Source organism: Octodon degus, unplaced genomic scaffold, assembly GCF_000260255.1.
Source record: "Octodon degus isolate 3935 unplaced genomic scaffold, OctDeg1.0 scaffold00156, whole genome shotgun sequence".
Classification (NCBI taxonomy): Eukaryota; Metazoa; Chordata; class Mammalia; order Rodentia; family Octodontidae; genus Octodon; species Octodon degus.
In genome coordinates, this window is record NW_004524732.1 from 6,413,269 (window position 1) to 6,422,729 (window position 9,461).

General features: G+C 46.2%; 1 protein-coding gene across 2 annotated transcripts in view; it reads left to right on the forward strand.

The window, feature by feature from the left end:
• The window catches only part of Wbp2nl (WBP2 N-terminal like), a 43,345-nt gene that overhangs the window by 14,386 nt on the left and 19,498 nt on the right, over positions 1–9,461 (forward strand). For both annotated transcript variants that reach the window (XR_002818343.1, XM_004642608.2), the window contains exons 2-4: positions 7,756–7,864; positions 8,093–8,234; positions 8,375–8,467. Coding sequence is in view for 1 of the 2 variants with exons in the window: in XM_004642608.2 (XP_004642665.1) it covers positions 7,756–7,864; positions 8,093–8,234; positions 8,375–8,467 (344 nt within the window). In the remaining variant the exon portion in view is untranslated. The remainder of the gene's footprint in view (positions 1–7,755; positions 7,865–8,092; positions 8,235–8,374; positions 8,468–9,461) is intronic.

Consider the following 9,461-nt stretch of genomic DNA (forward strand, 5'->3'; position numbering starts at 1 on the left):
CCCTCTCCCCCTTTCCTCTCTTTCCACCTCTCTCCCTCTCTCTCCTTCCTTCCAGTACTGAGGATTGAACTCCAGACCTTGAACTTGGCAGGCAGACTCTTACGCCACAGAGTTATATACCCGGTTAAAGCAATCTCTTTGAAAGCAAAGTTTAAAATCAAAAGTTGTTTGCAGTGGTTTGTATCAACAAGATGCATTTTATGACAATGACGTGTACATATTCAGAGCACCTTCAGGCTCTCTTTATATTCTTAAAAAAAAATGAGCATTTGCATTATTCATGGGCTATGCTGAACGGGAAAAAGTTCTCTTGTACACTAACCCCTCAGATAGGCTAAACTGTCCTGGAGTGTAGCTTTAACACTGTCATTAGAGTTACTTGCAAAAAGAACAGACAATTAAGAAACAAAAAACACTTAGGAGTCAAGCATCTTTCCTTTGGTGTTACAGCCAACAAATGCCATTCATTACATCAAAAACAGAAGGAAGGGCACCCCAAAACTCAGATTTTTCTGAGCAAGCTTAACACATTACAGTCATAAGAGTGACGATGACACACTCTACGTTACAAGCCCCGACGAGGCAGTGTCAGAACGCCACCTGTCTCTCTGCTTGCTTCTATCGTAGTTCTCAACCTGGAAGGGGCGTTTTCATGGTTCATCCACACTCCTCACAGCCCTGCATCATTGAATTTTCCACAGTAGTCATGTGCAGAAAACAGAGTGACCAAATGCCTCTTTGCAAAAAATTCATATCCATTTTCAATCACCTGATGGGCCCCACCTCTAAGATCCAAATCATGTTTATGGAGTAATTTTGCAACCCCTTAGGCACCAAATGTGAGGGACACTCCTCTATTACTTTCTTCCCAGCCTAAGACATCTCTATTGGCACCAGACCACGGAAGATCACTTGAGTGTTTTGTCATTTCCCTCATGACTTCTTCGACCTCTTGGTTATTTAAGAGTGTGTTGTTAATTTCCTCTCATGGGTGCCATAGTTTTCTTTGTATTCTTGATTTCTAATGTCATTCCATTATCCAGAAAAGATACTATGTATGATTTTGATCTTCTTGAATTTGTTACAAATTCTTAACTAGTCTGGTTAATACAGAAACTTTTGTGGCCTATCGTGGTCCATCTTGTAGAATGTCGCCCTTGCCCTTGGGAAGGCCGTGGATCCTGGCGGAGCTGGTGGAGGGCTCTGGATATGTTGGTCAGGGCTGGCTGATTGGTGGTGTTCACATCCTACATTTCCATAGCGATCTAATGTTCAGCTCTTTGATTTCTCTATTAATCCTCTGCTTATTGTATCCACGGATGGAACCGGGTGGGGGTACTACAGTCTGCTGCTATGATTGTAAAATCACTTTCCCCTTTAATTCTGTTAGATTTTGCTTGATATATTCTGGAGGCTCTTTTGTTAATAGGGACATCCATGTTTTTGATTTTGGTTCCATTTTGATGGATGCTCCTTTTGTAATAATCTATGTCTCTTGTAATAATGTTTGTCTTAAAGTCATTTGTCCGATATTAAAATAATATCTTACTGTAGGGCTGGCCAGATAGCTCAGTGGATTAAAGCTCCTGCTTAAGCAGACACAGGGGTCGGAGGCTTGATCCCCAGCCTGTTGGTTGTGCCAGCCCTGCCCCTGGGACACGCTGAGACAGGATTAAGACCGAGCGTGGTGGCGTGCTCCTGTAATCCCAGCACGTGGGAGGCTGAAAAACAGGAGGATCACTACAAGTCTGATCTATGTAGTGAGACCCTGTAGATCCTGTATTAAATACATTAAAAAAAAAAAACAAGACCTCACTGTTGTGGCGCACGCCTGTAATCCCAGCATTTAGGAGACTGAAGCAGGCTTACCCTGAATTCGAGGTCAATCTGAACTACACAGTGAGACCTTGCTTCAAAAAAAAAAAAAAAAAAAATCAAAACCAAAAACAAAAAACCCCAAAAGAAACAAAAACAGCAAAAAACTCGTTTTTTTTCTTTCACTTTCAGCCTATTTATATCATTGGATCTAATGAGTCTCTCGTAGACAACCTTTGATAGTATCATGCTTTTTTGCAAATGTATAATGTTCACATTCTAGTGACTTTTTTCAAAAAAAATTAAATTATATCAAATTTATTTATTTATTTATTAATTATCAAATTTATTTATTTGCTTATATATTTTATGTATTTGGTACAGGGTCTCACTATGCAGTTTGGAATTGCAATGGTCCTCCTGTTTTCAGCCTCCCCAGAACATGGGATTATAGGTGTGCACCACCACGCCCAGTCTTGGTGGCTCAGTGCACCCGTCCCCTGGGATGAGGCTGGCATGGCATGTGGTGCTGGGGATCAAATCCCTATCCCTGGGCTTGCCTAAGCAGGTGCTTAGTCTGCTGAGCTACCTCACTGGTCCTTGACTTCTCTCTTTTAATTGGAGAGTTAAAGGTTTACATTTAATTTAACAAGGAAGAACTTCTGCAATTTTATTGTTTTCTATATTCTTTTTGTTACTCAACTCCTCCATGGCTGTCTTCTTTCATGTTTATTAGATGAGTACTATTTTGATTCCTTCCCATCTCTCTGCTTGCATTTTAGTTATTATTATTATTTTTTTTGTAGGTTGTGCTGTAGATTACATTTAACACCTTAATGTATAGCCATGTGCTTCAAGTTAATAGCAACATTGTTTCAGTAGTTGAAACACTTTGGTCCTATATGGTTCTCCACTTCCACCCATATTGTTTATTTATTTATTTGCATTTAGTACTGGGTCTAGAGAGTCTACAGGGTCTCACTACACAGATTGGACTCATAGTGATCGTCCTGTTTTTCAGCCTCCCAAGCACTGGGATTACAGGCATGCATTAGCATTCCCAGTCTCAATCACTGTCTCAGTGTGGTCCAGGGGTGGGGCCGGCAGGGCAGGCTGGGGATCAGACCTCTGACCCCTGCGTCTGCCTAAGCAGACACTTTAATCCGCTGAGCTATCTGGCCAGCCTTCCTCCTATATTGTTATGGTTTTATTTATCTATTGGTAGTACTGGAAGTTGAACCCAGAACCTTCACACTGAGCTCTATCTCCAGCCCTTTTTTAGCTTCCTTTGAGACAGAATTTTGCTAAATTGCTCAATTGCCGAGGCTGGGCTTGCCATCCTCCTGTGTCAGCCTCCTGGAGTGCTGAGATTGCAGGTGTGCACCATCACCCTCAACGATAAATTGCATCTTTATATATATTGTGGACAAATCACTGTATATGTATAAATATTCTTTTGCACACTTTCTCTGCTCCCTCCAGCACTTGGTATGTTTATGGGGAAGGTGGATTACCATTTTCAAAGCTTCTGCCACAGGAAGGAGTGGGAAATGCCACAAGAGTAAGAAGTTACTGGGCTCACTTACAGAGATTCACCTCCCACTTTTGTATAAACTTTCTTAGTTGCTACAGACTTTGTCTATTTTGTCTTGGTTTTTCGCTTCTGTTGCACATTCACCCTAGCAGTGTATATTTTCTTGATAGTCATAGGGTATTTTTTTCTGAAGATCTTATTCTGTTCTTGATAGTTGCTGAATAAGATTTGCTTAAGTTTTTAAAAATATTTTTCTCTTTGAAAGTAAAATGATATTGTAAGGGTTGAGTCGCCGCGAAGGAAGACCCCAAGAATCGGTCTCTCATGTAAATCGCAAAGGGAAAGCTTTATTATCTACGTATACATAGGGCGGTCTGCACATGCAGGAGCAGAGTGCGCCTTCAGTGTAGCAGGCATATTTTTTAAAGGCAAAAACCACAAAATGGGGAGGGAGCAAGCAAGTTACAGAAGCAAATCACATTGGTTAGTGTAGGTTGACCTTTACAATAATTGGTGGATTACAATACCGGATGACCAGATGGAGTAAGTCTGGGGGTAGCTGGGGGGACTAACCTTGTGGTTGTCATGTTCCAGGAACATTTTAAAGAAATCGAGGCATTGTGACCTGGGACATCCTGTTGTTATGGCTTTCAATAGTTAGGCCTTGGGTTTGGGAATGTATGTCTCTTGTAAGAATTTAAACAAGGGGAGGGCCAAGGGCACCTTCTTGGCTGACTCAATGGTTTTAGTTGCTTTCCAAGTAACAGGACCCCATCTGAGGTTTTTATGTCCTCTTTGTTTTAGGAACATGGATTGCTTAAGCTCTAGGGCCGTAAACCAGTGAGTGGGTCCTTTTAATTGAAACACATTTTATCTATTTATTTCTTTTTTTTAAAATTTTATTTATTTATGTGTGTGTGTGTGTGTGTGTGTGTGTGTGTAGCCAGCTCAGCCCACCAGGGGGCGGGGCTGGCTGGCATGTGGTGCTGGGGGATTGAACCGTCGACCCCGTGCTTTGCCAAGCTTGTTCTAAGTAAGTGCTTTAGACCACTGAGCCATCTCACCAGCCCCAAAATTTTTTTTTCTTTCTTTTTTTTTTTCAGAACCGGGGATTGAACTCAGACCCTTGTGCTTGCCAGGGAAGTACTTATTCCACTGAGCCATCTCCCCGACCCCTATCTATTTATTTCTATATGTGATCTTAAAATTATTTGGGCTTTACAATATTCAAAATTTAGACTAGTTGGATATCACAAGATTAAACATGTTTTGGACTTACCATCATCGTGTCATCGCTGCTACGGTGCTTTTCTGTTCTGTTTCCTGCTTCCTGAGTTTCAGGGCCTTTTCAGTTTCCTTTGTCTTTGCTTCCTACAAATCAGCCAGGGATCGCCATTCCGTTCTGTCACAGACCATTCAGTGTAGTTGTACTTTCTCTGTAGAACCATGAGATATCTATGTATAAAAATTAACACATTCAACTGGAGGCTTAGGCAGTTTATCTTTTTGGGCTTCATGGGGATCGTGTGGTGCTTGCAGAACTGCTCTCTCCCGATCCCCTCTTCACACAATTCCTTTGCTATTCAAGTCAGCGCTCCCTGACTTCATTCCATGCGGGTTTGGTCATAGCAGATAAGCCACATGCAGACACCACCATTATCCTGATGACCTCTTTTTTGGGTGGATCAGTGATTATATATTCGATGGCACATCAGCTTTCCATCTCAGTGACAAAAGTGCTTGAAGAAAACAATGTAAAGGAGGAAAGATTTATTCTGACTCCCGGTCTCAAAGGCTGCAGTCCATGCAGTCAGCTGGCCCCGTTACTTTCTCACTGTGCTGGGTCGAGCAGCGAGTCAGCAGGGAACGGGAGTGGCGGAAAGCTGCTCGCCTCATGGCAGCTGAGAAGCGGAGAGAGAGAGAGAACAGCCCAGCAAAGGGCCAGGGCCCAGATGCAATCCTCAAAGTCTCATCCCCGTGATTGCACGCTCAACTAGAGCTCAGCTCCTGTTTTCATGACCTCCCAGACTCCCCATCCAGTCTAGGTCTCATCCTTGGGTCACTGGAGTCCAGTCACCTTCCAAAGCCCCACTTCTGAACCCAGGAGACCTTGGGCGATGCCTTCACTCTAAGCTCTAACAGATGGCCTCTTCTTCACTTTGCATTTCTTCATAGGTATCAACTGTTAGAAACATGATTCTCTTGAAATGTAGAATTAGGTAGCTAGTTGGCATTTACTTATGAATTTTCTGTTGTTATTAAAACTAAAGATTCAGTTTCAAACTGCTGCTTATGTGTGTTTGGTGAGATGTTCAAGCCAGTTTTGGAAGCTTAGGAATGGTGTCGGCATCTCATAGTGGCGAATGGCATGGCTGTGCGTGTAAGGTTCTGGTTACATTGTAGGGTTGTGGCTTTTTTTTTTTTTTTTTTTTTGGTAGAACCAGGAATAGAACTCAGGCCCTTGTGCTTGCCAGGCAAGCACTTATTCTACTGAGCTAGTAAAGCCTGGTGCCCATCTAACAGTGAAGAAAATTTTTGTTGATGGTATTAAAGTGGAGGTTTTTTTTTTTTTTTTTTTTTAACAGAGATTGAACTCCAGACCTTGCACTTCCCAGGCAGGTGCTAGGTTTGAGGGTTCTGAAAGAAATGATTCTCATGTTTATTGCTAGTTTACTCCTAACTTTTGTGACCTGTATGCTCCCTACTGCACTTTTTCTGATGTCCTATACTTTCATAAGCATTTAAAAGCTTCCCTTTTATCTGTATGTCACTGCTCTAGTTCCAATTCTTTTTACCTAAGTCAGGACTATTTTAAGAAGTGTTAAATCAACCCTTCCAGTGTGCCACCACCTCCTCTGCCAGTGACTTCCTTTCTGAGAGATCCACAGCCCCCACACAGTTCCTTTCGCCTGCCGAGTGGTGTCGCCCGGCTCCAGCCCCAGCTTGGCTTCACCTTCCTTTGCTAGTTTTCCTCTTTTTGCCCCCTACGTATGTTCTGATGAAGCCGTGCTGCCAGGGCTCCCCAAAGCGTGGGATTCGCTTTCCAGGCTTCCTGCACCTCATGAGCGCGGCTTGCTCCCCATCTGAACCTTCTCCTACCCTCATCTCCGCCTCCCCAAGCTACCTGCCTCTCAGGAATCAGCTCAGATCCCCGCCTGTCTGTAATGTGGTTCAACCAACTCTAATCTCTTCTTAAATTGTTGTAACATTTTGGTTCTGTTGACACGATGTCTGTCATCTATTGCTTGCCTTATGCTGCCTTGCATTCCTGTTTCCATCCCTTCCTTCATTCTTTCAATAAATATTCAATATTTAGTCCTCTTTAGAGGACTAGAGTAGTAAAGGAAGCAGTCATTGTCCCCTGATGTCAGGGAAGACATCAAACAAGTAAGTGCTAGATAATAATTATTAAGAAACCAAAAAAATCTCACCACAATTCTATGAGGGGGAAAAGAATGAGTCCACGCTTTCCAGGTAAAGAGTGGAAGGAGGGGCGGGGGATTGGCTCAGCCATAGAACGCTTGCTTGGCAAGCTGGAAGCCCTGGGTTCAGTCCTCGGCACCCAAAACAAAAATAAATAAATAAATAAATCTCTCCTAAAACAAAACAGCAAACTAAAAGTTGGGGGAGATCCTAGTGGGCACAGGCAACAAGTCAGAGCGTGCTGAGACAGCCTGCAGGTCGTACCTTCTTTACCAGGGACAAACTTTTCTGTTTGCCCAGTGCTTTATGCCTGTCACATAAAAAGACTAAGATTATGTGAACAAACATCAAGGACCGGGGTAGAGCTGACAAGAAAATGAATCCCAACACAAGGAGGGAGAAGAATGAATTGTCAGAGACTACGATCACTTCAATTCCTTTTTATTTCATTAAAATAGTAGCTGTTGCTGTGTATATGCTTATAATCCTAGCAACTTGGGAGGCTGAGGCAGGAGGACCTCAAGTTTGATGGAGGCCAGCCTGGGCATTAGTTAAACCGTGTCTCAGAATTTAAAAAGTGTGTGTGTGGGGGGGGGGAGTGCCGGGCCTGTAACTCAGTGATGGGGTATTGCTGAGCATGCATGAGGTCTTGGGGTGCAATCCTCAGTACTAAAAAATGTTTTAGTAGTTAACCTTTGGGGGCTGGTGAGATGGCTCAGTGGTCTAAAGCACCTACTTAGAACAAGCTTAGCAAAGCACAGGGACCGCGGTTCACTCCCCCAGCACCACATGCCAGCCAGCCCCGCCCCCTGGTGGGCTGAGCTGGCCACACACACACACACACACACACACACACACACACACACACAAATAAAATAAAAACCATTTAGGATTAAGGCTTTATTCTAGAGTAGAAACCGCTACGAGCTTCCTGAGCGCCGCCGCTGTACTGACACGCTGTGTTCTTGCGCTTCCTCCGCCAGTCTCTTGAAGCAGTGCCCGGACGTGGAGCTGTCCTTCCCGCGACAGCCGCAGGGCTCCCACCTCTTCGGCGGTACAAAGAGGGGAACGCTGTTTCTCACTTCATACCGGGTAATTTCCCTTCTTTTTCTCTTTTGCCGCTTTCCTCCGCCTTCCTTTTCCTTGAAACCCAAGAGAAGTTCAGCGACTTGCCAAGCAGCGTGATCCATTTGCACTTTGAGGTTTTTCCACGCTGAAGGGGCGGGCGGAGGCGGGGCGCCCGCAGTGCAGCCCCAGCCTCGCTGCAGAAGCCCCAATCCCGGGCCCCTCCTCCTTCCTTTGCCCTCTTTCTCCGCTTAGGTGATTTTCGTGACAGCGCACGCAGTCAGTGACCCCATGCTGTCGTTCATGATGCCTTTTGACCTGATGAAGAACTGCACGGTGGAGCAACCAGTGTTCGGGGCGAACTACATCCTGGGGACCGTCGAGGCAGCCCCGGAGGGTGAGCGCCGGCCCGCGCTCCGAGCGGCTCCCGCGCCCCGCACCCCGCGGGCTCGGGCTGCGCGCTGGCGGCTCTGCAGGGTTCCCTCCGCTGGCGGCCGGCGCCCCCTCTGAGCGCGCGCGCGCTGTTTCTCCCCGCAGGTGGCTGGGAAGGACAGGCGACTTTTAAGTTAGTCTTCAGGAAAGGCGGTGCGGTCCACTTCGCCCAGCTGATGATGGAAGCCGCCTCTGCCGGTGAGCGGGCCGTGAGATACGAAGCCCATTGGGGTTCTGAGGGTTGGAAGGGGACCGGAGCCGAGCGGGCGCTGGACTGGGTCGGCGGGCCTCTGCTCCTGCGCTTGGGTCTGCACCGTGCTCGCACGCAGCTCCCGAGGCCCTGCCGGGCCCCACGGGGACATTCCGCCTCTCGGTGTCCTGAGGGAGCCTGCAGCGCGCCGGGAGACCCAGTCCACCCTGAGCGAATACTCCTGCCCCCCGGGAAGCTGGTCCTCTCCCTGCAGCCCGGCTGGCCGCAGGGAGCCCTGCTGCCTTAGCTCTTCCTGCTGCGGCATAGCGCTCCATCTTTTCTCCCCTCTGGATGCCTGTACTTCTCTCAGGTTGTCTGGATCTTCCATGAGAGGGAGTAGAGGCATTTATCCCCCTCCACACCGATCTCACAGATGTGCCAGAGAACTCTTCCACCATCTCCCCGGCTCTCCTCTTTCAAACTTTGACTAGAAGTAACCCTTTAAGATGTACTTTTATTTTATTTAATTTAGCTTCACTTCATGCTCTTTGCAAGCTTATCTTTTTTTTTTTTTCTTTTTCTTTGAGACAGGGTCTTGGTCTGTAGTACAGGCTGGCCTCCAACTCACAGCCATCGCCCTGCCTCGGCCCTCCAGGGCTGGGCTCACAGGAGTGTGCCAGCACACCCAGCACGCATGCCTTTTTCATACCCTACACTCGCCAGAGTTCTTTGAGTCTTATTCTCTCTCATCTCTGACCCTTGAGCTATTTGCTCTGTCCGGACTGCTTTTGCTTTTCTCTTGCCTTCTACTCCCTGCTCAGTCCAACTGAGAGGAACGGTGTGGTAGTGCGGTGCGGTAGAGACAGCGCCACAGCCGCGCAGCCCACCTCCTGGCGTGGGCTGTCATAGGGGCGTGGGCATAATACGGGGCCATGAAGGGCAGCATGAAGTTTCTAGCTTAGAAGACAGACTAGATCCTAATGCTATAAACCATGGTCAAGA